This window comes from Cyprinodon variegatus, unplaced genomic scaffold, assembly GCF_000732505.1.
Source record: "Cyprinodon variegatus isolate N-32 unplaced genomic scaffold, C_variegatus-1.0 Scaffold1996, whole genome shotgun sequence".
Classification (NCBI taxonomy): Eukaryota; Metazoa; Chordata; class Actinopteri; order Cyprinodontiformes; family Cyprinodontidae; genus Cyprinodon; species Cyprinodon variegatus.
The window spans coordinates 5,180-32,993 of NW_015152449.1; the positions used below are offsets into that span (position 1 = coordinate 5,180).

Consider the following 27,814-nt stretch of genomic DNA (forward strand, 5'->3'; position numbering starts at 1 on the left):
ACGGCCCTGACTGTATGCGTTCTTTTTGATCTCAAATACTTTGAAGCTGAGCTTATCTGCTTAGCATTTCTCTCCTATAAAAGGATCTATGGCTTTGAGTATTGATCTGATACGATATCAGCACAAACAAAATGTGCATTTAATGCTTATTTTGTGGTGTGGAATGTCAGAAAGGGCTTGATAAAGTAATATTCCTCATTTGTTTATATTGCACAGTATCATGATGCTGTGGAACAGGAAGTACCAGGAGTTCGACCAGGTTGTGAGCTCCGTCACCACCAAAGTGAAGGGTGTGGCACAGACACCCGTACCCGGGGTCGGTGACATAGTGTGGGACGTGGTGGACTACAGCGGGCCTGTTCAGGTGGGAGTTTGTTTTCTTGGATTTGAAGATTCTTCCATATTCATCAGTGAACAGCTGTCCAAAGACCTTTATTTCTTCCTTTTTCTTTAGGACAAAAACTCCTTCTTTGTGGTGACAAATGTTATTGTGACAAAGAATCAGAAGCAGGGAAAATGCCCAGAGGTACTTTATTTTTAATTTATATGTATTTACCTTATTTGGAATGAATATTGTACCTGTGGTGCTTTTCAAGCCTTTGCTTAATCGGGAAGCGGATGCAAAGAAAACAAAACAAGCTGAAATTATATATATATATACAGTATATGATAAGGTTTTATATAAATCTGCTGACCAGGAGCATATTAAGACTTCCAGTCCTCCTGTATGGAGATCAGGTTCTTACCATTCAATGATGTGTTTGCCTTGTTTCTTTTTGTGTGGGAAATAGTTCAGTGGTTTCAATATCACTCACATCTTAAAGTTTGTTTGATTTAAAGCTCATAGTGTTCAAAGGACTCAACACCATAATAAGCCGAATCCGTGGTGCTAAACGTGCTTGTCTCTCAGGTTCCTTCCACGGGCAGACAGTGCCGCTCCGACAAGGACTGTGAAACAGGAGCCTGGGGCCAGCAGAGCCACGGTAAACTGACTGATTTTACCTCACCTGCTGCAGGTCATGTATAAAAAGGTGATGCAGCCTCTGTGTTGCACCGTCTGGCATTTATTCACAAAGATGTAGGCATGCTACAGCTGCTCCAGAAAGTCACACAGACATTTATCTGCTGCTAGAAATAGTTCATGATTAACTTGGAAGGACTTTTTTTAATAGATTTTTTAACAAAATTTTAACAAAATTCAATAACCAATAGTTTGGGTCATGTGTCGACTCTGTACCGTTTTTGTTGGTTAGATGCTGAAAAGTTTGGGAACCTCTGCAGCAGATGACCACTCCTACCCTCACACAGCTTCTGCTCCACCATCTTTTGTTAATGACTTTAGAGGAGGAGAGGAATTTCTCATGGCTGTGTTTCTTCTGCTCGGCTGTAACTCTGCAGTCAGCTGCTGGACTCGACCATAAAACAACAAACCCAGGACTTTTTTTTTCTCTGCAGGGGTTCAGACGGGATCCTGCGTCAAGTTTGACGTAATGAAGAAAACCTGTGAAGTTTTTGCATGGTGTCCGATTGAAGCCCAGACCACCCCTCCAAGGTCACAGAGTGTTTATTTCTATACACTTGATATGAGGAAACTGAATCTATTTGAACCTTTTAAACTGAAAAAGCCCTTTACTCAGTATTTTCTTTGTGTTTTTCTACTGTACATGCTGTGTAGACAGTGGTTGTTCATAGAGCTGAAACTAACAATTATTTTGCAAATCAATTAATCTGTCGATTATTTTTTTCTTTTAATCGATTAATAATCAGATAGCCGAAGGTTACTTAAAGACGATATTTTTTTTTTATCTTAAAAGCAAGATGTTTACGTATCTTTTTACAATTTTGATATAATAACTGCTCTAGGTGGGTTTTTCGGTCAACTAAAACCAAAATTGTATGTACAACTGCACTATAATAATTTCAGAAAATGTTTGGAAATAACAAGGTTTCATCTTAAAGGAATAGTACACCCAAAACATGATTAGCCTTCATTTTCTACTCACCCCCATGCTGAACAACACTCTGGAGTACTTTTTTGATATCTCAAATGCATCTGGAGATCTGGGAGGCTTCTTGCTGTCTGCTGACATTCAAATAATGGAGGTCTATGGCGCCCGAGGCAGAAAGGTCCATAAAAGTCCACAAAAAACGTGTCAATATTCCTCCATACTGCTCGTCCAATGTATTCCAAGTGTCCTGAGTGGGTAGCATCCAGAATTTACTCGAAACGAAGTCATTTAGAATGTTTTTAGAGCATAAACAGTAGTGTATAGGATTTCCTGAAAGTGCGCACATGCGCGATCCCGACGCTACGGAAGCCGGCAGACCAAACCAGCGCATTCAGCTCGGCAAAGAACTCACCCTCTTCCTCAACACTGAAGTCCTCAGACATTTTTCTTTCGTTGTTTCTTTCTTTGCACAGGTAAACAGCACATTTCTTCTTCTACGCTTGCATTATCGGCAGAGCAGACGCTGAATGCGCACTTTCATCTGGTTTGGTCTGCCGGCTTCCGTAGCGTCATGATCGCGCATGTGCGCGCTTTCAGGAAATCCTATACACTACTGTTTATGCTCTAAAAACATTCTAAATGACTTCGTTTTGAGTAAATTCTGGATGCTACCCACTCAGGACACTTGGAATACATTGGACGAGCAGTATGGAGGAATATTGACACGTTTTTTGTGGACTTTTATGGACCTTTCTGTCTCGGGCACCATAGACCTCCATTATTTGAATGTCAGCAGACAGCAAGAAGCCTCCCAGGTCTCCAGATGCATTTGAGATATCAAAAAAGTACTCCAGAGTGTTGTTCAGCATGGGGGTGAGTAGAAAATGAAGGCTAATCATGTTTTGGGTGTACTATTCCTTTAAAGGGACTCGAAGCAAAAATGGCTTGAATGGTGACGGATCAAAAGCCGTTACATGTGGGGATGGAAAAGGTCTGGGTGCTGCTGCCCTTCTCCAGGTGTCTACTGGGCAGGTCGCCGGTCAATCGCAGGGCAACACGGAGACAAACAACCATTCAAACACACAATCACATTTAAGAGAAGCCAATTAACCTATGAGTCCTGTTTTTGGACTGTTGAGGCTTTCAGACAAACAAGTGATTAGTAATTGCAAGTATTTTAAGGACATGAATATAGTAGTTGCCCTCCTGTAGATCTGTCCAAACTTCTATGAAATAACAGGATTAGTTTGATTTGAAAAAAAAAAATCAAGGCTATGTCAGTTTTTATGTAAGACTTTTTTCACAGTTTAATGTAATAAAAATGATTTCCTCAAATGTAGGCCTGCTCTGCTGGCAGCAGCTGAGAACTTCACCGTCCTCATCAAGAACAACATCAGATTTCCAGCCTTCAGCTTCATCCGGTTAGAGTCCTCCTGAAAATGTGTTTTTCCTTAACTTTTTTTGATCTGCTTTAATAAATTAGAAGCTACAGGAGTATGAAAAAGTTTGGGCATCCTTATTAATCTTGATTATTTTTATTTCTAAATATTTGAGTGTTTGCAACAGCTATTTCAGCTTGATATATCTAATAATTGATGGACACAGTAATATTTCAGTATTGAATTGAGGTTTATTGGACTAACAGAAAATCTGCAACATGCATTAAAACAAAACTTGAAAGATGCAAAAATATGGGTACCCAAATCATTTTATTGATTTGAATACCATGAACTACTTTTCACTGACTTACTTAAACACAAAATTGGTTTTGTAAGTTCATTAAGATTTGAACTTCATAGCCAGGTGTATCCAATCATGAGAAAATGTATTTAAGGTGGCTGGTTGCAAGTTGTTCTCCTGTTTGACTCTCCTCTGAAGATTCATCATGTGCACCTCAAAACAACTTTCACATGATCTGAAAACAAAGATTGTTCAACAGAGTCGTTCAACGGAAGGATACAAAAAGTTGTTTTGGAGATTTAAACTGTCAGTTTCCACTGTAAGGAACATAGTAAGGAAATGGAAGACCACAGGGACAGTTCTAGTTAAGTCCAGGAGTGGCAGGTCAAGACAAATATCAGAGAGGAAGAAAAGAAGAATGGGGAGAATGGTCAAGGACAACCCACAGATAACCTCCAAAGACCTGCAGGTTCATCTTGCATCTTCAACAATTCAGCGCACTTTGCACCAGGAGAAGCTGTATAGGAGAGTGATGCGACAGAAGCCTTTTTCTGCAAGCATGCCGCTTACAGAATCGCTTGAGGTATGCAAAAGCACATTTGGACAATGCAGCTTTATTTTGGTATAAGGTCATGTGGACTGATAAGACAAAGATTGAGTTGTTTGGTCATAAAAAAGGTGTTATGAATGGCGCCAAAAAAAAAAAGTGTTCGAAGAAAAACACTTTCTACCCACTGTCAAGTTTGGGGCTGCGTTGCCAATGCTGGCACTGGGAATCTTGTCAAAGTTAAGGGTCGCATGGATTCCACTCGATATCAGCAGATTCTTGAAAATAATGTTCAAGAATCAGTTACGAAGTAGAAGTTATGCCAGGTTGGATATTTCAGCAAAACAATGATCTAAAGCAGCGCTCCAAATCTACTCAGGCATTCAACTACAATGCTCTGGAATGGCCATCCCAATCTCCAGACCTTAATATCCTTTAAACATCTGTGGGATGATTTGAAGCAGGCTGTCCATGCTCGGCGACCATCAAACTTAACTGAACTGAAATTGTTTTGCAAAGAGAAATGGCAGTTGTTTTTGCAAAAGGAGGATCTGCTAAATATGAATGTCTCTTTTTTGCTGAGGTTCCTCTATTTTTGCGCCTGTAAAATTTTGTTTTAATGCGTACTGCATATTTTTAGTTAGTCCAATAAACCTCAATTCAATATTGAAGTGTTACTGTTTCCATCAGTTATTAGATATATCAAAATGAAATTTCTGTCACAAACAACCAAATATTTAGAAATGAAAATAAAGAGAAATGGGGGTGCCCAAACATTTTCATATGACTGTACATGAGCCTTGAAAAGTACATTGGTTTAAAAGTTTATTTTCTACCAAGTTTTTTCATGAAGGTCAGTTTCTTCTGGCATTTAGATCCACTGACTCTAGAATCTGTTTCCCAGTCGGAACATCCTTCCCCAGATGAACGATGCGTATCTGAGGAGCTGCCACAGAGGGAATGACTCTCTCTGCCCCATCTTCAGACTCGGAGATATGGTTCGAGAGGCCGGGGAGAAGTTCTCCGACATGGCCGTGGAGGTAGGGATGTTCTGCTTAAACCGTCCTTCCTCTCTTTGTGGCTTAAAAATATGTTTTGAACATTTTTAGTTGGATGGTGTGACTGTCGAGCCTGGCATTTCTTACTTTTTCCTTTTTGGGCCCCTTTTTTGTCATCAGGGAGAAATGAAACTAATGGTAGACATAAAAAACAGGAAGACACCATCTTCAGCTTTCGCTGACAAATGGCAGTGTCATTGTATGTTTAAAGTTGGGCTATACTGTGTTGTAATCTCTTTATTATGATTTCCTACATCAGTATAAGGTATACTTTATTTGTCTTGCAAGGAGAAATTCATTGTCAAAACGGCAGACTGGCTGCAAAGGTTGAGAAAGGTGCAAGAGAAATTAAAATAGGAAGGCATGAAGACATCTATATATAGGTTTGCCCTTTAAATAGAATTAAATGTGGACTGGTGGAGGAGGTGGTGGTCTTCTCCTAAAGTAAATCACCGTACTCTTGTTGCCCTTTAGGCGTGGTTGGTTGCACTCACACCAATCCACAAAGTCGAGGATGCCGTCCGGTACTGCCTCTTTTTTCCTCAAACACACAACCGAGTTTGGCTGAGTCATCAGAGACTTTTTGAAGAGGAGAGCTATCAAAGATGTGGGTGAAGTCCGCTGTCTGAAGCGGGAAGAGTAAAATAGAAAGGACAATGTTTTGAGGGCTCTCACTTCTACCACTTCTGGAGGACAGACTTGATTGGTCAGTGAGATATCAGGGGTCCAGGCAGTAGGATGTTTGTCCTCTCTGGTTTTGTTCCAACTCTTCCTGCAGCAGTGCCAGTCTATTGGTGTTGAAAGCTAAGGAGAGGTCAGAGTTCATGACTCTCGTCTGCAGCAGTGTCGTTCCAATGTTGGGCTGATACATAAACCGCACTGGGGTCTCTGTTTGGTTCACTACGGTGCAGAGATGGCTTAGAATGAGGCGCTGTAGTCTTCACGATAGTCCATTAAAGTAACAGTTTAGTTTGTCTCCCAACTTCTGTTCTCCATCAGTGGTCCCACTGGCATCCTGTCCAAACCCAGATATATTCTAATCCATCTATAGACATCTTGGACGTCATGTTTGGCCAGCAGCTCCACCATATTTCTCCAATACTCCTTATCTAGTATCTCGGTCATAATGTCTCCCCACTGCAACATGCTATTGGTCTGATTTTACCTTATATTTGATCTTTCCCTCAATTAAGAATCAGCTATTTTTTTCTTTTTTTACGCTGATAAATATAATTTGAAAATAGTTACATTGAAAGATTTATCTGATCTGTTATCTTTAAAGTGGAGGTCTTCAACAGGGGGTCCATGGAGGTACTGTACGGGGGTCGCGAAAGTTTTGGTTGATTAGACTTTCTTTTTTTTTTTTTTATATTCCCCCTGCAATTTTTCCACTAATTGAAATGTCTTCAAATACGCATTGACATGAATTAAACACACTGCAGTAAACAGATAAATGGAGGCAGAAGATGTCTTCCAGTCATCAATGCACACATTCAGTGACACACAGGAGATCTTTCAAGCTGGGAACCGTTTCATTCACAACACCTGTCCCATCAACCAGGAATCAGAATCAGAAATACTTTAATAATCCCAGGGAGAAATTACTTTCATTATATGAATCCATCTGTTATAGAGTGACTATAGGACCAGTTTGATAATAACACAATTTCATACAATATATATAATTAGGGGGTAACCGCTCCATCTCACCAACAGTTTGGGGGTCCTTGGCCAGGAGAATATTTAAGACCCCTGCTTTACAGATAATTGCAGTCTTTGTAATTGGGAAATATGTTTTAAAAATCAGGAAAAAGAAGGTATCTGTGAACAAAGCCTACAGTTTAGGTGAAAACAAAACATTTCAGTTATCTTCATTGCAAAATACCAAACCAAATAGTATTCGGTTTAGTATTTAGTTTGGAGCTAAATATTCATTTAACAAACTAAATATTTAATTTGTAAACTAAATATTTATTTAAAAAAGAAAGATTTTCATAAATTAGTGAATGACATAGTGCAAAAATGACTTGGGGGGGGGGATAAACCCCTTATTTTTCTCTGAAAATACGCTAAAGAACCATAAATATTGCTCCTAATCATAGAGGACAGCCCCCAAGGCAAAATGTTCATATTTGAATAATCTGAGATTCTTTCCCCCATTGATCACAGGGGGGCGTCATCGGCATACAGATCAAATGGGACTGTAACCTGGACCGGCTCATGCAGCGCTGCCTCCCTACATATTCCTTTAGGCGGCTCGATGAGAAAGAAAACAACAAGACTCTGTACCCAGGCCTCAACTTCAGGTAAAGATCATGAATTCACACCTGGTCAACATGGAAACCATGAAAATAGCTCATTTGAACTTAGCAGGATCCATCTGAGGAGCATCAGCTAAGGAATATGAAATCTGTCAGGTTTAATGTAAATGAACACGATTCCTTAACCCATCTACTCTCATCAGGTTTGCAAAGTACAACATGGTGAATGGCGTTGAGGAGCGAACGCTCTACAAAGCTTTTGGAATCAGATTTGATGTCATGGTGTTTGGACAGGTTGGTTCAATAAAAATTTATTGTTGCTCCTGCACTGGAAAAACGATCTAGAAATATGAAAAATGTCTTAAATTAAGTGTATTTACCCTTAATTTGAGGAGGTAAATGAGATGATTTGCCAATGTAATGAGTATTTTTAAACTTAAAATAAGATATTTAGATAAAATGCACTGGAAATAAGGCAAAATAATTGTGTTTTCTTATTTTAAATGTAAATTGTCTTGTTCCATTGGCTAAATGTCTCTTTTACCTCCTCATTTCAATGTTTTTTTATCCAGTCTGTTCTTTCATTCAAGTGCAAAAAAAAGTCAATAGCAGAAACAATTTAATCTTTATCAAGCAGATTTTTTCTGATATGTTCGAATGTATTATTCTTCAAGTATATTTTCTTTATCAGATTACTAAGTAGTGTTTTTATTAACCATCACATGGTTGAGTGAAAAACAATCCAGCTCATTGTCTGGGATTCATAGCGTCTTTTAAAAATGTGAACTGAAAGGCAAAGAGGTGCAGTGCATTCAGGTATACAGTCTTCAACTGAGTTTTAATCTGAATAATGTCTCCGACCTTTCATACAGGTCAGCTTTTTCAAATTGTATGACTAAAATGTATCCTGTCAGGGAAAAGGATTTAATGTGTCGCTGAATTAATGAAGATTTCCTCAGATTCTGTTACATTTCTAGCAAAACATTTTGAACTATTGGAAATGTTGCTCTGTTGAATACTTGTGTGTATATGTTATCTTTAGACTCTGAATTCCTAAATATGCACGAGGGTATCCAAAGCGCAACCTTGGAACAACACGCACCCCAGGAATGATTTTATGCGGCACTTACTGTCAATTAAAGGATGGCATAAAATTGTTTGTTTATACAGATAAAATTTGTTTGGGTATAAGCACTGATTGAAAGACTTTAAAGAAAAGATATAGGCAAATATAAAAACAAACAAATTTTACTGTGTAAAATGTAGAGTGAAAAGTAGACTATTGTTTATTAAACATGGCTAAACAAGGCAATATTATTAATTTATTTTTTATTTATTTTTTCTCCAGCCGAACCTATGAAACACTCTTATGTTTTACAAAATTAGACTGAATTTCTGTTTTATTGTCTCATTATTATTAAACAGGTACAACAAAAATATACTTTGCAATTTTGATTAAAAAAAAATCAGAAATTCAACTGCAAATATCAACTTTTAATTTCTGCCAATAGTGGGTTGGTTATATTACAGTCAGATCCATTAGAAGACGTACTTTGTCTGTAAAATGATGGGTGCCGACGTTTCCGCCTTGAGGAACTCCTGAGCTTTCTGTTTCTAAAGCTTTGGGTGACAGTGAAATGAAACCTAACGGTTTGTTTTGTTTCAGGCAGGGAAGTTCAGCTTCATTCAGCTCATCATCTACATTGGTTCAACTCTGTCATACTATGCTCTGGTGAGAAATCACACACATTCACTGCTAAACACATTCATTGATGGCAACAACAGATAGTAACGGATATGAAACACGTCAATCACTGATCAGTAATGTTTTAGACATGTCTAGAAAAACGCTTGTAAATCATTTTTCCAACTCTAGATTTTACGAAAGGGTCAGTATTTACTAAGGTTATACTGTACACCATTGCAGTTGTTTTTTTTATATCCTCAGACAACGGTTTTTATCGACTGGCTACTGGAAACCAGTTGCTATTCTGCAGAGGTTGGACAGAACTACTCTGAGAAGAAAGTGGAATCAGTTCAAGACACACAGCAGGTGACGATCTGACCCGGTGACTTTAGTAAGAGAAGTCCATCTACTCCAACTGACTCTGTGTTGCAGTGCATCCTCTGCGTGTCATTTGTTGATGAAAAGAAGCTTCGGCTGGTGAAGAGATCACGCAAGAAAAGTCTCCAAGACCTAAAACCGATGTGTGTTCAGCCAATCAAGGTAACCCATGCTCAGTAGTTCAGTAAGATATCATAGCAGGGCAGGTTCAGACCTGCATGAATCACTTCTAGAAATTTAGATTATTACGTAATATAATCCCTTTAGTACTTTTTATTCCTCAGCTAAATTAATCCAATCATGATCAGAAATGTATACGGATGTTTTAAGGGTCTAAAATCGCACAAAATCAGCGGCAAAGAAAATTTCAAAAATGTCAAATCGATAGAATGATGTTAAAAACATGATGAAGACTGTATTTATTCTATGTGCTTTTTACATTCCATGCCAGGATTTCTGATCACTGTTTAGTATAAACCCTTTTTAAACACAATTTACGGTAAATGTTCTTTGATTTTATGACCTAAAAGTTTATAAAAACGCAGAGTTATAGACTGGTTGTCAAGCACTGCTTTCCCTGATTGGCTGACTGTCTTTCAGATTGAGGCGAAAATTAAAACAATGTTATTATTTTGGTGGTAATATGTAGTGAAGATGACTGTTCTAGTTATGTGTGTTAAATTAGCTGAGAGATTTTTATTTTTTGGAATGTGGTAAACATACTGAAAAACAAAATGGGATGCATTTTTTATTAACCATGAAACTCTTGGATAATTGTCAAACGACCTCTCACTTATTAGCTATAGCTCTGTTATTGTCACAAATTCACATTGCAGGCCTTGATGCTCATTTCCAATTAGATATGGTCATGTGAACAGCCGCAGAAAAAATCTGAAGAAATTTGAATTGACCCTCAAGACCTGCAGTGTGAACATAGCCATATACCCCATTTACACTACCCTTGAAAAACCAATCCATGCCGAGACCGGTCCGAGCTCGGATCAGTTAACCAGGCCGAGCTCGGTTCTGACGACCATTTACACATCACGCTCTCTCGGTTCCTCGACTCCTCGCCTCCTAGTGACGATCTGCGGTATTACTGCCAGTATTAAAGGAGGGAATCAAGCAGTTGGTGGCAGTAATGCACCAAAAGTTGTTTGCCAACCGCCATAAAACACAAGAAGACGAAGAAGGAGGGAATCAAGCAAATCAAAATGGCGGCGCCTGTCACATTCAGAAAGTTATGCTTGATTATTATTGCTGTACTTCGGTGTTTGCTTCTGAAGCCAATATTTAAAATGTTGCATGGAGAAGATTAGTTTATAGTTGTTGTTCTTCTGTTTTGTGTTGGTTGGCAAGCAACTTCCAGAGGGGCATTACCGCCTACTACTGGAACGGAGTGTGAATTGGGATGTGCAGCCAGACGGAGATGACGTGTTCTGCTCATTCACTCTTGTTATCAGAGATCCGAGCCAGCGAAAAGCCGAGCCGAGCCCACCTCTGGAACCGGTCTGCAGTTAGCGGGGTCCGGGTTGTGTCTAGCTCGCTTCAGTTCAGTTTGCTTTCCATTTACACACAATAAGTTATCTCGGTTACTGAGGTTTTTCAAGCGTAGTGTAAATTGGGTAATAGTGTCCCTGAAGTGACCAGTGTGCAGGAAAACAATAACAATTCATATCAAACAACGCTCAGAGCAGAAGTGACCCACATGCACAGAGAAATGATAACACATTTCAGAAGCCAGCATCTATGGATGGATTTAAAGCTGTTAAGCAGTGGAAGTAGCCGAATGATATAGCAGACGATGCGAGAAAGGAGACTGAGAAGAAAGAGAGCTAATTTATTAACTATAGCTTTTGAAGCATCAGTAGCAGTGATATGACCTGGGAGAAATACGTGGGTGTTTATATATATATAACATATATAATATATGACCCCTCAACTTTCTTTTGGATGTGCACCCAAATGTTTAATAACTCCAAAGTTTTGTTGTCCCTCCACTGTAGACCTCGGTCTATATCATGCTCCATGTTTGTTGTAATTATTTTTAGTTCTACGCTGTCAGCAGAGGAACATCATCCTCTTACTTATTCCAAAATGGGCAAAACTGTAGTCACATTTCAAATGATCCAAAACGTATCGGACTTAAAACCTTATACAGATTGGATTTGAAAAAGTCAGATTATATGGGATTATTACACAGTCCGGAACAATTTCACCTGCCTCACTTTACGGCAGAAAAAGTCAGATTTGGGCCACAATTTGTCTGCTCTGTGAATGACCTGTTTGACCTGAAAGTACCAAGGAACTCTCAAAAGACTGGCCCAGAGCACAGCATCTGTTTTCTGTATTAACGTTTCGCTTTACGACCCCAAGCCAGCTGATGGATAAACCGACTCGATGTTCTCTGGTTTGTAGTGACTGTTTCTGATCCAAATAGTTTTATCTTTCTATGAGGAAAGAAACCAGACATGACTAAAAAAATGGAAACATGAGCACATTACCCGCGTTCTCCATTCACTACACTGGCTTCCCATCCCCACCAGGATAGAATACAAGGTCTCCCTCCTCACACATCAATGCATCCATGGACATGCCCCCCCCTACCTCAAAGAACTTATCAAGCCACAGAACACGTCCCGCTCCCTTCGCTCTACTCACTCAAACCTGCTCCACACTCCCAGAACCAGACTCAGGACAATGGGAGATAGAGCATTTTGTGCTGCTGCCCCACGTCTGTGGAATTCCCTCCCTGACACCTTGAGGGCACCTCAGTCCACTGAGTGTTTTAAAAAAGGCCCTAAAACATTTCTTTTTAGCAAAACTTTTGGTCCCCCTTAGATGTTTCTTTTTTTCTCTTTTAAAACAGCTTTTATTATTTTATATTATTTTATTTGTTTTATCTCTATGTATTGCTTTTTTAAATGCTTTTTTGTAGCACTTTGAGGCCTTTTTGGTGAAAAGTGCATTATAAATTAAATGTATTATTATTATTATTATTAAAAATGTCTGATTTAGACTAAATGAAATAAAGTAGAGGTGTGAGGATTCCTTTTGAGGTGAAGCTCACATTATAATTTATTGTTAAACTCTTTAAATCCACTCACCGTCCAAACTGGAAAACATTGGATGAATAAAATAATCTTGTGTACCTGAAGAGGAGCCCAGCATTTTACATTAAGCGGTAAAGAAAGGCTTTATTTTATCAGCATATGACTGAACTGCATATTTTCACATAAAAGCACCAAAAAAAAAAAAAGTTAAAAAGTTCCTGAGCATTTCACCTGCATTTACCTGATGCTACTTTCCTGCCCTCATCAGCCACTTCAATTCTGATTTGGTAATAAAAATCTCAGGATTATTTCTTCTGAAACTGCAGATTTCCTAAACCATTTTGTTTCTCCCAATAGGAGGACTCAGGCCACCTTGGAGCCGTTCTCTGTGGCTTACAGCCGGATGTCCATATGGACCATAATGCTCAGGTTCCTGTGGGCCAGAAACCAGACCCCGACCAGAAACTGCGCCGTCCAGGCTGGTGTCAATGTGGCTGCTGCATTCCCTCTACTGTCCCCCATGAACAGCTGTGCTGCAGGCGGAGTGAAGGGACCTGCATCACCTCGTCTCTTCCGTTTAAACAGCTGGTGTTAGGCCGTTCATTGCTGCAGGCCATCCTCCTATACCAGGATCCTTTGTCTCCCCCTGTTGGTGGGGCTCAGAGTGCCGCCCTGCGTCATTGTGCCTACAAACAATACATCAGCTGGAGATTTGGGGTCCCACCTGATGACACCCATCCAGTTATCCCCAGCTGCTGTGTGAGTAGGATCAGGGAGGAGTATCCAAGTCAAGACGGACGGTACCGTGGCTTCACACCCATGAGGATGGTCTCCATTGCGCCTTAAAATAATACAGCGAAAGTCAAAGTCCCTCTAAGTGAAAGATCTGCTAAAAGCCTGTCTTTTTTTGCAACACTGGGAAATTAAAAAGAGAAGATGCATAGTTTCATTAAGTTTGCAGAAAAAAACTATAAAAACTTTACTAAACCAATAATCCTTCAGTTTTTCAGTTCCATAAAAGTATATATATTTTTTGTCTTTTTAACATTGTTTACAAATCCTGTCTTATTGAGGTAAAATTAGGGCTTAAAGCCTTGTGGGAGACTGTGGCTTGCTAGAAAGATTAGTTGCCTTGAAACTGTGGAGTTGTGAGTTTGAATCCAGCAGCCTATGTTAGCCAGGAGCACCCTTGAAAAGGAAAAAAAAAAAGCTACTGCAAAATGAAGATATAATAAAAGGACAATGTTGATGAATGACGGCTATAGTGTTTGTCATAAATTGGAAAACCACTGTACTGCAAATCCAGATTTCTGTCTTAAAAACCCTTTCATTTAAATGCTGGATCTGGCAGTGAGAGTGAAATCTCTTGGTTTGATAAAGGAGATGTTTGAGGTTACAGTTTCCAGATCAGCTGCTTTCTGAAGTAATTTATTTCATCTGCATTTCTAAGAGTCCACTATCTCAATTCTAAATTTTGAAGATGTTGCTCAAATATTTTGATCATGAGGGCACAAAGGGGCTCTTGAGATCTAGGGATGGACAAACCTGGTCAGAACAGTGTTTTGTTTTACTTTGTATGTAAGATGGTTGTTACTTTAAAGATCTGAAAGCAGGTTTTGCCGTGGCAAAATTGTATGTATGGGAACATATATGGTGGGCCTGAAGGTTCACAGAAGCACAGAAGAGGTGAAATAAATGAGACTCAGACAAAATTGGAAATTGCAGGCTTGTAATGTCTCTTATTTGTAAAGAACTTTGTATAAATACCATTGAAGAAGAAAAATAAAATACTCTAAAAAAAAGTTTCTGTTTTTCTCGGTACCAAACAATCCACAGTAATGGATGTCTCACTATTACAATGGTTACTTCCAACCTTACCTAACACCAGAAGGAGCAGGAGGAGGTGGAGAAGCTGGTGGACTGGTACAAAGCTAACAGCCTGATCCTGAACATAGAGAAGACGAAGGAGCTCATCGTCGACTTCAGGAAGAACCGGCCTAACCATGCTCCACCGGTCATCAACAGCTCAGCTGTAGAGGTGGTCAGCAGCACCAAATTCCTGGGGGTGCACATCACAGAAACCCTCAGCTGGCCTGTAAACATCACCTAACTGGTCAAAAGGGCAAAGAAGCGCATGTACTTGAATGAGGAGAGCCCACCTTCCCCCATCCATCCTAACCACCTTCTACAGAAGCACCATAGAGAGAGCGTCCTGACCAGCTGTCTCAGTGTGGTGTGGAGGCTGCAGCGCCTCAGATTGGAAGAAGGTGAGGAGAGTAGTAAGAACTGCAGAGAAGATCATCGGGGCTCATCTTCCCTACATTAAAGACATTTCATCCCAGCCGGTAACAACATCAGCGACCCCTCACACCCCCACCATGGTCTGTGCTCCCTGCTGCCCTCTGGAAAGAGGCTTTGCAGCATCCGCTGCAGGAACCAGCAGGTTGTGCAAAAGCTTTTTTTCACTCCGCCATAAGACTGTTGAACTGTTAAAACTCTAATCAAGTCAGAAATTGAGACTCTGCATCACAGCTGAAAACATATTTGCACCACATAGGAAAGTTTCCTATCCCTTTTGATAGAACTCAACTCAGTGTTCTACTTGCACCAATGAGGAGCAGGCAGCCTGTTTCAGCAGCTCCCTTTATTTTCCTACTTTCATCTGTCTTTTCTATTATTTTATTATTTTCGTTTTTGGTGTTACCTTGTATCTAAGTACCTAGGTGTTCATCTGAATAACAAACTAGACTGCACTCACAACAGTGAGGCTCTGTACAAGAAAGGTCAGAGCAAAATCCTTCTGCTGTGGAGACAGGTCTTTTGGAGTGCAGGGGCGCTCCTAAAGACCTTCTATGACTACTAATACTAGCTCCAAGATTGTCCCTTTTTCTGGGTCTTAAGCATATACGGCCAGAGGCCTGGGGTCCAAACAAACATGACTGCGTGCGAGGTCCATGATGCAAAGTCCCGGACTGGAAGACCGCTACCTTGTAAATTTATGGAACCATAAAACGAAAATGGCTTTCGGCATGGCTCAGATCTACTTTAAGGAAGACGAGTTTGGCTGACTAGAGAAGTGGTTGGAGATCAGTCAGGGGGACTGCCCATGTATTGGTCTGGTGATCTGCCTGGACAAAACCGCAATCAAAAAGTACCTGTTCTGCCTCCTCCAGAAGGCGTGGGTGGATATGGTCTTGGATGAAAAAGTGACTATCACCAACTACGATTGCTAACGGGGTCAAAAAGGTCGTCTCATCCTATGTGTGAAGTTAGCTTGCAGCCTTCATGTGCCATGATACCGAAACAGCACTGGAGTTTTCCTGATGGAGCCTGGATGACCCTTATCTTTGAGGGGCTTATATGTGGTGAATTATCCAAAACGTTTGTGAAAATGTGAGTGGAATACAAGGGTCACAGAAGTCCTGATTATTTCTAAGTGGGAACGCCATACCAGGGTCGCCAAAGGCCTGGATTGTCATGACTTTTTATCTAAGGTCTGACCCCAAGATGCAGAAGACCAAACAGAGACACCAGGGGAAAGTTTAACAGGTTTATTAAGAGTATGGTGATGACTGAAGTACTTCTCAGAGTAGAATGAAATGAGTCGAGTGTTGCTCTGAACACTGCTCAACTGGAACTGGAAGGTGAGGGGAAGACACTGCGGTTAGTTCAGGCTCAGTGGGAAATTTGAATCTTAGGTTTAGAATTGGAGGAAAAGTTTGCAGACTCACTCTCCAGGGAAGGGTGTCCTTTATGGAATCCGGACTGTGAGGATTGTACCAGAGATTGTCCTGTTTGGTGATGGGTGAACTGGGTTACTCAGACTGCGGTTGTTCCTAGGTGAATGGAGAAGCTGACTGCCACTCAGATTTCCTGCAGTTCTTGGAACGGGCTGTAATGCAGAAGAAACCTTTGCTTGGTGTGAAGCTCAAAGTACCTCTTGGGGAAAGTGGGTCCAAACTTCCTGTTTGGAACCCCAGCTCAGTTAGAAGCTCAGTTGGACCTTCCAGAGACAGAAGGACCGAACAAATCCAGTTTGCAGGATGACTTCCTGCCGAGAGGAAGCAGGAGCAGCTGATAAATCTGTGGTAAAAACAAGCTCCCAGAGAGCTGGGACTGGCTTGGCTAAGCTCTGATCTCTCTGTAATCTCTGATCACCTGTATGCCTTTTCACATCCTGCCGGTGTGGCTGGCATCATGGAAAATATCCTGGATCTTCTGCCTGTGGTTCTGAATCGCTGATCTGATGGTATGGTTTAAGTTGACACGTGCTGTTCTCAGTGCCTCTTTATCACCAGACTTAAAAGCTGAGTTCTGTTCTTTTAGAGATTTTCTAACCTCCCTAGTCATCCAGGGTCATTGGTTTGCTCGGGTGGTGATGTTCTTTGTGAGGCTGACTACCTGAGGTGGGGGCGGGGGAGCTGCTCTGAATGCATTTTTGATATTAGAGTAAACCAGGTCTAAAGCGTTTTCACCCTGAGTTGCAAAGTCCACAGGTTGATAAACATGAGGATGCACAAGTTCTTCAAGTTAGCCTGGTTAAACAGGTACAGTGAAACAGTAAAATAGTTCCAGGTTTGATTCACAGATAGGCAGAGATCTGGCAGGAGTCCAAAGACCAGCAGGAGTCCGAAGACGGGTCAAGCAAACGGATCAGAATGGAGACAGGCAGGCTCAAAGGTCGGGAGGCAGAACGGGTCAGCATCAGGCAATTAGAAAGAGCAGTAAGCTAGAGAACTTCTCCCCACATTCTCGAACTAATCTGCCACTAATCACTGGTCTGAAGGCTGGTTAAATAAAGACTGAAGCAGGTGGATCAGATGATAGGTAATGAGAACTGAGCATAGATAAGCAGGTGGTTGAAATAAGTAATTAGACCAGACATCCGCCCTGAGATCATGACATTGTGCTTGTGCAAACTGTAGCCTCAGTTTCATGTTGTTGTCTGACAGCAGTGGCACCCGATAAGGTCTCTTGCTGCTGCAAGACATCAGACGCAAGGATTGATATGTTGTGCCTTCAAAGATGCTTTATTCCATACCTTGTTTATAACGAGTGATTATTTTAGTTACCAATGCCCTCCTATTACCACAAACCAGTCTGGTCATGCTGATCTATAGCATCAACGAGCCATTTGCTCCTCACTGGTTCTTTTCTCTTTTTCAGACCATCATCTGTAAACCATAGAGATGGTTGTACATGAAAATCTCAGTAGGTTAGCAGTTTCTGACATGGTCAGATGACAACCATGTCCAAAGTCCCCTTTTTCCCCCAGTTAATATTTTGCCAAATATCAAATGTTTATATTGGCTGGATGTGCTCTCGTCATCCTCGGACATGGGAGTTGGCTCGGAGCTCGTCTGACTGGCTGTGTGTTTCCTGGACATTTTACAGCTGCTTTTTGTATCTCTACTTCTGTCTCTTTGAACCCCAGCAGGCCTCAGCAGATGGCCACTCACACTGAGCCTGGTTCTGCGGGACTTTTCTTCCTGTTAAAAGGGAGTTTTTCCTCTCCACTGTCGCTACAAGCATGCTATATGTAAGGATTGCACTCAAGTCAATGAGTCGCTGCAATCAACTGGTTTTCCTTAGATAGAAAACTTTGAATCAATTTGACTGTATGACCTGGTGAACTGTAAAGAGCCTTGAGATGACATGTGTTGTGAATTGGCGCTATATAAATAAACGGAATTGAATTGAAAATAATATTAAAAACTCCTTTTTTTGGATTGTAACAAAAAAAATCATTTAGGAAATTGTATAATTTTTCTCACATTTTTATTGATCCAGTAAACGGTTATTTCCAATCCCTCAGATGATGCTTTAGTTCTTCCCATCCTTACACAGGACAGATGGTTTGAGGAGTTCTACTGGGACAACCTAACATTTCCATGCCTTCAGCGGAAATATTTTGAAAGTGAGGATTTGAGCTTTTGCATCTCGCTGTTGTTCTGCAACTTCTGCTGCATGTCGCTGGAGTTCAGGACGGCCTCGTGAGCTTGGTTGAACAGCTTTTCTCCCAGCTCCTTCTTCACTCGGTCTCTCCAGCCCAACAGCTTCGGTCGATCTTTGAAACCATCCACGCCCACTGCCAGAGGCTGAAAACAACATCAGAATGTAAAAAAGCAATATTTCAGCCCATGATCCAATCATCACATTTATTTTTCACTTAAAATAGAAAACTTAGAAATATCTTAAAGTTCAAATATAAGACACACGCTTATAGTTTTTAATTTGATAGTATTGCAGAAAAGCATTCCTCATTCGGTCATGTGACTGACTGAGGGATGCCATGATGTCAGTTTAGTCAGGAAGTAATCATTTTACACAGCGAGTCAATATTTAATTACCTTTGTGACTGAGTTTTTATCCTTTAACGAGGACAAATGCAAAGCAATAAGAGTCTTAGTGGTTTTATCAATTCTCGCTGGTTTAATCACCGCTGCTAAATGTTCTTTGATCTTATGCAGAGCTGATGGAAGTTCATTATCTTTCAGGACATTTTTCAGATGCTATCATTTAATTAGTTTAAACCAGAGTCTAACCTGGACTCTGACTGGTTTTGTGGTGGCTGAGTTCTGTTCGGAGCATGCTGCTGCGGCGGGGCATGAAGGCTGGCGGTCAGTGCTGGAGCCCTGTGTGTGGTGCTGGCAGTTCTGCATAGCAGGCTGTGCAGCACTGCTGTGCCTGGACAGGGAGGCGGTTCCTCGCTAACCTGACCGCAGCGAGTGATCCAAGCACTGGATTCTTTTTTCTGCCTGGGCTGGAAACATTGCCCTTCGGATGTGATTATTACTTGGTTTGGCTAATGGCTCCGGTGGGCTTCAAGCTGTGCGGTAACTCACTGTTATCCATTTTGGTTCTTGTTGTTCTGGAGCCCAGACAATAAAAGATATGGAAATCCTTCTGGAGATGCGGCTGTACTGAACTCTGCAACTAGCTAAGGTTCGTTGTTTTATGAAATAAAATATTTCCTAAAAAAATAAACAACACTTTGTATCAGCTTTATTGCCATCAGGCACTTTATCAAAGCGATAAAACAGAGAAAACAAGCCGTTGCAACTTTGGTACATTGAATCCAACTAATGGTGTGGGAGCAGGATTGATGATTAAAGAATCTGCGGTGATGTGATACAAACATAGTTTGCTGTACTGGCTTGGACGCCACAGAGTGTCCGGTTGCTTTTTTTCTAATCTATTTATTTTCCTAATCGAAATTTGACACAAAACCAGGTCCTTCAGATAATTAAGCATTCCTTTTCCATTTTAACAATCCTTTCAGAGTGCTAACAATGCTGTATACTGTGATATTCTCTCGATTTTTTGTACTTGGAGCATTTTTGGAGCAGCACTTAGACTTAGACTGTTTTATAACAAATATCGCAGAATTAATGTCAAAACCTGTGTAGTGATATAAAAATAGCACCTTTAAGGTCCATACGAATCTCCTTTAAGGAGATTAATGTTTCAGTTGCTGACCTAAAAATTATGTTTTTCTGCTATGATTCTACAAATTAAAATATTACAAAACGTATACATAAAACAGACAAAAAAAAAAGATTGAATATAATTTGCATTTGTATATGACGGGAACACAGACTGGTTCATATCTAGAAATAACTGATTAATACTACAAGTATCAGCATTGGTTGCATCTGGCTGCGTTTGTCTTAGAGCGCCATCAGTGGGGCTTGCGTACATACTACAATGTTTTAAGCGCTGCTGCCTGTGTTCATATAAGCAGTATGTACTGTGTAACAGTACAGTGTCATTTATTTCTAAATGTAAACAGAAAACAAGGTTTAAGGTTTAAATTACCTGCATCATCTCCACTATGGCCACCAGATCGGCCAGAGAGATCTTACTCCCATTGATAAACTGCTTGTTCTGGAGGAACTTTTCCTCCAGAAAGTCCAGGGACTGCTTCATATCCTCCATAGCAGCGTCCATCTTCTCCTTTGGGACCTCAGAGCCCATGACAAATGGATGCAAAGCCTGCCAAAAAAAAAAAACATTGATAAAACTCAGGTAAGAACAGCAGTTTCTTATACTCCGGCTTCTTATACTTATACTTAGTTATTCTGAACTTTGGTTATTTGCTAATATAAGAAAAGAGTCACTCACTCTCATGCAATAGTACCAGTAAACCAAAATTCAGTAATTGGATTAAGGAAATATCCACAACCTTGCCAATGGAAAATATTACTTTGATTATTAAAGGAAAATTATCCCTATTTCAGAATATTTGGGGTCCTTTTATGGAATATATTGAAAACATGGATATGGTGTCAGGGGTGAATTATAGTTGCAGCTGGTCTCCTGGAGTGTCCTGAAATAATCTTTATTTGCATACCCGACAATTTTACATTGAATCATACATTTGAATTTGTATTTTCTGAACTATATAATACTAAAACAATTTGGGCTAATCTTTTGGAAATAGAGGAACCATCATTATTGTAATTGGGTTTTTTTTCCAGGGGGATGTTGGGGAATGTTTTTTTTTTTTTTTTCTCATATGCTTTGTGTATAATAAATATTGCTCTAAAATATCCTTTAACGACGTGGTTTACAATGTTGTGCCATAAACCATGATAATAATCTTGGACATTGAGAACCAAAGCCCCTGTTTCATCTTAACTTCGCATCGGAAGAGGACAAAACCTTGGTGCCAGGCCCAAAGGCTCAGATCTCCAGAATGACCAAGGATAAGTCATGATGGTTGACATTTCAGAACCAAAATGCTGCAAAATATAATTCTTGCAAAGCATTTCTCTGAGTTTCTGAACTTCCAGAGCTGGTCTGGAGGGGAAGGTCTCCTGAAGAAGCTGTCCTCTTAGTGTGGGCCACATGGAACAAAGTAACCCCCCTTTGCTGTGAGAAATGCCTTGCTAAGCTGCTGATGGATGAAAACTCAAACTTTCCAAAATGGACAAGAACAGAGGTATAAGGTCTGGCACAGTTAGGGACAAACTCTAGTTAAACAATATGTTTTTGATTATTTTGATCATTTCAGGTTTACTGATGAGTAAAGACAGAATAACATAAAGTTAATAGGATGGACTGCATGCTATGCTATGCTACAGTAATATGTTTGAGCTGTTGTTGAAGCTTTATTTCACTAAGGCTTTAAACACTGATGTAACATTAGTGTTCATGTGTTTTCTCAAATGCTCATTACATTTCCATTACCAAGTATGACCAAGAGTCATTTAGTGGAATCCTCATGTCTATTCGCTGCTAGCTATTAAGAGGGTAAAGAATAATTTAACTAAAGGTTATTGGTTCCTGATTAAGTAAATCATTTAAAATAAAACATTATTTGGCCAAATAAAGTTGTCATGTCTTGGTTGTGGTTTAGAGGACCCAAATGTAGAGGCAGAGAGGCTGAGGTGATTTCTTGTAGTTTAATGTAGACACTAATAACAGAGGCAAAATCCAAAAGTCCAACTAAAATGTAACACAGACCAGAACCATGGAGACATCAGGGGAAAACACGCACAAGGAGCCAGGGAGAGACAAGGTGAGAGGACAACAGTGACGACAGGAACAGCAACAACCAGGAACCAACAAGGAGTGACAGCAGAGGGAGAGTATATGTAGCTGACTGAGACAAAGGCAGGGATAACGTACGGAGCCCCTCTGATGACATGGTCAAAAAAATTTTTAATTGTGGCCACGAAGTAGTATTTCGTGCGCACGAAATACTACTTCGTGGCCACGCAACAAGTATAACGTGCGCACGAAATACTTATTAATAATATTAATATCATTACTGGACAACTGGGTAAGCAAATCGAGCGCGCCTTCTCTAAGGTCTAAGGCGCGCTTGATTTGCTTACCCAGTTGTCCAGGAATGATATTAATATTATTTTTATTTTCGTGCGCACGTTAAACTTATTGCGTGGCCACGAAGTAGTATTTCGTGCGCACGAAATACTACTTCGTGGCCACAATTAAACATTTTTTTTTTGACCATGTCATCAGAGGGGCTCCGTACTAACGAGCTGACAAGGAGCAGGTGTGAGAGGAGACAACGAGGGAGCCAAGGGGAAAGGAAAACACACAAGAGGGTAACAGAGGAAAACAACAGAAAAACCTGAGAACTAACATAAATCTAGAAACTACAACAAAATAGGAATTAAACTAATAAAACTAGGAAACATGGAGCAAAGTAAAGGACAACAGAACCAAAACCATGACAAATGTTTTACTCACGTCATGGATTTGCATTGTGAATTGGTCTGAAAACATTCAAATCGCTCTAAATTAGTGAAAAGCTAATTTGATCATATCCAAAAATTCTTCCAGATAAACTTTGGTTTTCTAACAAAATAATCCATCTTAAACTGTAATATGGTTTTTAATCATGTTCTCCTTCCTCTTTGCACATAGTAGTTTAGTTTAGTTGAGTTTTACTTGTTTTAGTCAAGAGTTTTTTAACTGAAACATGTTTGACTTGGAGCTGAATGAGTTTTGTTAATAAACTTATATTTTGAAAAGAAGGTTGTGGTGAATTTATTCAATGTATGTGCAGAATTATCTGTTGACCACGATTAGAGCTCGATTCACACTTTTGTTTGTTGTTCTAACACACAGCTAGTAGGGTGTGTGTTCCTAAACAATATATGACAGTCCGAATAACATCTAATCAAATAACATATTTAGCACCCCTACCAGGATGGGTAATAAACATCTTAAAGTATCACAACATTATCCTCTGTAAGGAGTCCTTTCTGTGTGCTTTCATTATGCAGGTCGCAGATGAACGGTCTTTCGGCGAATCTGACAGCCCCTCCCCGAACTGACAGTGCGCCGACTCTCCTTTTAACTGATTCTGCTTATGAAATCTGAATCGTCCGGCTATGACCAGTGGCATCGGTTAGAAATGTTTGTGGAGAACCTCTGAGGTGCGCAACAAATTATACCTTTTCGCTCCATTACGCCCAGTAACACAACAACTTTCCTCTCATCCTCTTCTTTGTTAGCCCGACAGTACTGTTTCAACTCGCTCCACGTGTTTTGTCCAGTCCTCTGTGCCGTTTTCAAAAATGTTTATTCGTCCAACGCCTCTTGACATTTTTCGTGTGGTGTTCTTTACTCACTTTCTCTTCGTTGGTCATTGGATAGCAAGCCACATTAGTATCCAGACGGAGGATTTTTTTCCCCCTGAATTCTTGAGTTCATTAACCAATTCCTAATGATCAGTCAACGTGATCCAAATTAATTGTTTTAGCCTTTCCTGGATAATAAGTTCTCATGCTGTTAAATTTCTTGCCATGATGTGACCTGGCTACGTTGTTTCATTCATATTAGCACATAATTTGAACTTTCATTTAGTGACAACACTGTGTTTAGACAAATGTGTCAAATAACAGTCATATATGATCCTATTCAACACATTACTTCAAGGCAAACCAAACATCTTAACTGATTAAAAGAGATTAAATCAACTGAGGCTGCAGCATGGAGTCTATCTGGGACACCAACCCTGAGCAGGAAGACCTTTGAGCAGTGAAATCGAAGGTTCAAGTGCTGCCAGGACAAGTATTCACTAAGACGTGCTCGCTGCTGCAGGTCAGCTGGAAACCAGTGGTCTGCCACGGAGCATTTCTGCGCCAGGTACTGTAGGATGGCAATGCTGCAACACAAACAGAGCCAATGATTTAGAGAAAAGGATGATGATATCCTCATGTCAGCAATTTTCACTGAGACTTAAAAACGTTAAAAAAGAAAATCTATTCTCTGGAAAAAAAGACCTGGAAAGGAGAAAGTTTGTCCTTTTTTCATCCACTAAGGTTCAAACAATGTTGGATCAGACTCTGGTAGAGCAGCCTGGAATTTTATTGAAGTAGGAGTAACTGTACTTTTTGTAACATAATATCTGATCCAACAGAAGTACTCATAATAAATTTCCTTCAGAAGGCAAGTGTTTTTACTATCCTTCTCTGTGCAGGAAGAGTTTGCTTCTATTCATACACTGTGAGGACATTTCCATGCTTCTAACATTATGGGAACAGATTGGAGCTGCCTCCTTCCTCTTCCAACATGACTGTGCACCAGAGCACAAAGCAATGTCCATAAAGACATGGCTGGCAGAGTCTGATGTGGATGAACTCGACTGGTCTGCACAGAATCCTGACCTCCACCCAATATAACTAATTTGGGATGAATTACAGCTCAGTCTGAGAGTCAGGGCTTCTTGTCCAACATGCTTCTGGAAGAATGGTCAAAAATCCCCATAAACACACTCCTTAAGCTTACAGTAGCAGCCATTCCAAATTTTCCCACTTTCCTTGATGGGTCCTTGGCTGGTCCCCTACAATTACTCTTTGTACTAAAATTTTAAAAGATTCCTGGACATTAAGAGCTAAAGAGAAGCATTATCTGCTGGTCAGAACCTGTAATTCAGTTAAAGGGTGGAGTTGGAGTAAAAAAAATATGCACGCCCAGAAGAAGGAGGGGTCACTCCAGTGGCTGGAAGTTGAAGGGAAATTTGCTGGGAGCTGCAGGGAAGAGGGCTGCCATTCGGCTGTCGTTTGACTGGGAAGGGCCATGGCTGATACTTTATTAGCAGCCTTCCCAGAGGAGTTGATGCAAAGGGTGGACTGACGTCATACTGAACCCCTATTAGGAATGCGATATCACTTACAGTTAGCTCAAATGTGATTCACCTGAGGCAGGTGAGCAAATACTTTAGGCAGTATACTGTTTGAAACAGATGCCTTTAGCTTAGCTCCATGGGTCTTTGTGAGGGAGGTGGTTCATGAACTAAATCAGTGAGCTGGCTTTCAAAGACATAAAGCGCTAAATACCTGCTTGATGGGTGAACAAACATGAGGTTCTGGGTTTTAGGTTAAAGGCTACAAGCAGCACAATGGGCTCCATGAAAGAATCATTTATACGAACAAATTAATTCTTAAATTGTTCATGCAAGCAACTGAGGAGAAAGTGCTGCATTCACCATTTTTTTGCTTTTTGTAATCGTCTTTCAGGTACAAGCCAAGTTTTAGACTGCGACAGACTTGACGTATAGAGCATCTTGCGTAATCAGTCAGTTGTCAAACCGAGTTTTTCACTAAATTACTACTTTTATTGTTTCTTAGAAGCTATTTCATTTTATTTTACTAGGCTACATTAATATAAAATATCCATTTCTGCAATTATAAATTACATTTATATTGGCCAACAAAACTAAACCTGCAGTTAGCATGTCCGTTTCCAGGGGACTATGGTTAAATTTGTCATTTCATCAAAAGACAAAACAGTCCGAGATCAAGCTACTATTGAAATGACAACTGGAAAAGAAAATGGATTAAAAGTTCAGCAAAGCTCCTCTAATGGAAACACATGAAATCATTGAACTCCTTTGCAGCTCCTTGGCTTTGTTTTTACTCTAAATGTGGATGTTTGGGTCTGTCTGAATTCATCAAGTTAGAGTTTCACTGTTAACATCATTTTGTTGATGTGATGTATGTGAGATGAAGGGATGACAGACGTGGTCTGAAGATGTATAGTTCATGTGTGCCTGTGCATTAAAAGGAGATTTAGCAGAATGTTTTGTCTTATTGGTTGATGTTGATCTCATATTAAGCATTTACATCATATGTTGAACTTCTTGCCCCCATCAGTAGTTTTCATTGACTGTCTTGCTTTTGCTAGACATGTTTTTGATATCATTTATTTTTCATTTTATTTCATCTTTACTTTTGTAATAGTTCAACCACGTCATTTACAGCTTCCCTAATTTCACTGCTTGGTTTTTTACTGGTCCTTTAACTTTGCTGCTTAGCTCTCAGTCAGCTGACCCTCGATCTCCAAACTGGTAAAGTCTCTCTTCTTCTTCTTTAAAGCCATTTGTGTGAATGAACACCGTCTGACAAGCCCTGGAAGTCGTACCCTGATATTAAATTATTGGGGAGTTAATTATGGAGATTTACATATCTTCCAAACGCTCGCTAACTTAGCCTACACAAAGGTTGACTGCATCAGCTCTACCAGTATCATTTACAATCATGTGCTGAATTTAAGAACATTTGTTGAATCTGATGCCGTGCACTCAAAATGCTTTGTAGATCAATAATTTCTCAGATTATTCTCTGACATTTTAATCGGTAGGCTATTAAACAGAGACTGACGAGACCTTTAGAGAACAAAGTGCTGCACCATCGCTTCTACCTTTCTGTGAGAACGAAGCTGCCGTCCTTCAGAACAGGAACCTTCCTGATGATGCTAAGTTCTCCAAACTCCTTGGTGTACTGCTGTCCTGAAGTAGAAACACAAATCAAACCACAGAGCTCTTGGATTTACATCAGAATAATCTCCTCGCTAAAAAAGAAAAATAATCTGTTAAACGTAGGCTACATGTGAATATAATCGTTAGTGTCAGACTCAACATGTCTGATTAGAATAACATTATTTTACCTGCCTGGAAATGTGTTTAAAGTTGGAGAGGTAGGGGTTAATGTAACCGTACTCCACAGCTTACTGTGTTGGACTGAATACCTTTCTGGGTGAAATGTAAAAATATAAACTGAAAGCTCCCCAGAGGTTTCTATAAGTTAGTTCAGAAAAGGTTCATTAACTCCAAGTTATGTAGCACAAAGTTAATCTGCTGTCCAGATGAGGAAGTACACACATGCAGCAAATAATGTTTACACACCAGTAAGTCTGTAGGTTGTTTTCTGTCTGGGTTCATGTCTTCAGTTTGAGGTTTAATATGCAACATGAGCATTTCTTTCTAACTCGTTTATCTTACCTTGAAAAAGGTTGACCGACTTAAACTCATAAGGGATTTTCAGAGCTTCTGCAAACAGATAGACAGCACGGCATGGTGGGGAAAGCAGGTCCAGGTAGAGCTCCATGATGCTGCGGTTGCTTTGTGTCCACAATGTTCCCCTCAGTGTGCTCAATGCTCCTTCCCTACCGCGCCTGTTATCCCCAAGTGCCCCCGGGCCCCGCCTCTCCTCGCTGGAAGACTCTGATTTCTAAACAGTGGTGACAGTTCAAAGTATACCAGCTATCTGGGCTGAGGAGTTTGACCTTTGACCTTGCCTTAGTCCAACATTTTGTAAACACTCTGTTGATGATCAAATTTTTATCTGTTATGACATGCCTCTGTGTGAACTACTGCTCCTTTCATACACGGTTTACAGCAGTAATTACAATTAATTCTTTGAGACGTGATAACGAGGAAGATGG

General features: G+C 40.2%; 2 protein-coding genes across 2 annotated transcripts; one reads left to right on the forward strand and one right to left on the reverse strand.

Annotated features, from left to right (window-relative positions):
* Window positions 1-221: 221 nt before the first annotated feature.
* On the forward strand, window positions 222-14,385 carry LOC107104991 (P2X purinoceptor 4-like). The gene is made up of 12 exons (XM_015405107.1): window positions 222-364; window positions 455-526; window positions 911-983; window positions 1,456-1,552; window positions 3,290-3,370; window positions 5,081-5,216; window positions 7,404-7,540; window positions 7,699-7,789; window positions 9,162-9,227; window positions 9,444-9,548; window positions 9,615-9,722; window positions 12,971-14,385. The coding sequence occupies exons 1-12, from the start codon at window positions 224-226 to the stop codon at window positions 13,457-13,459; spliced, it is 1,596 nt and encodes a 531-aa protein (XP_015260593.1). The 5' UTR covers window positions 222-223; the 3' UTR covers window positions 13,460-14,385.
* A 4,117-nt stretch (window positions 14,386-18,502) lies between these two features.
* LOC107104992 (glutathione S-transferase theta-1-like) lies at window positions 18,503-27,560 on the reverse strand. Its single transcript, XM_015405108.1, has 5 exons — window positions 27,372-27,560; window positions 26,792-26,879; window positions 24,104-24,254; window positions 20,432-20,608; window positions 18,503-18,711 (listed from the first exon to the last, which is right to left on the reverse strand). Exons 1-5 carry the CDS (start codon window positions 27,475-27,477, stop codon window positions 18,511-18,513), a joined length of 723 nt encoding a protein of 240 aa, XP_015260594.1. The 5' UTR covers window positions 27,478-27,560; the 3' UTR covers window positions 18,503-18,510.
* Window positions 27,561-27,814: the final 254 nt, after the last annotated feature.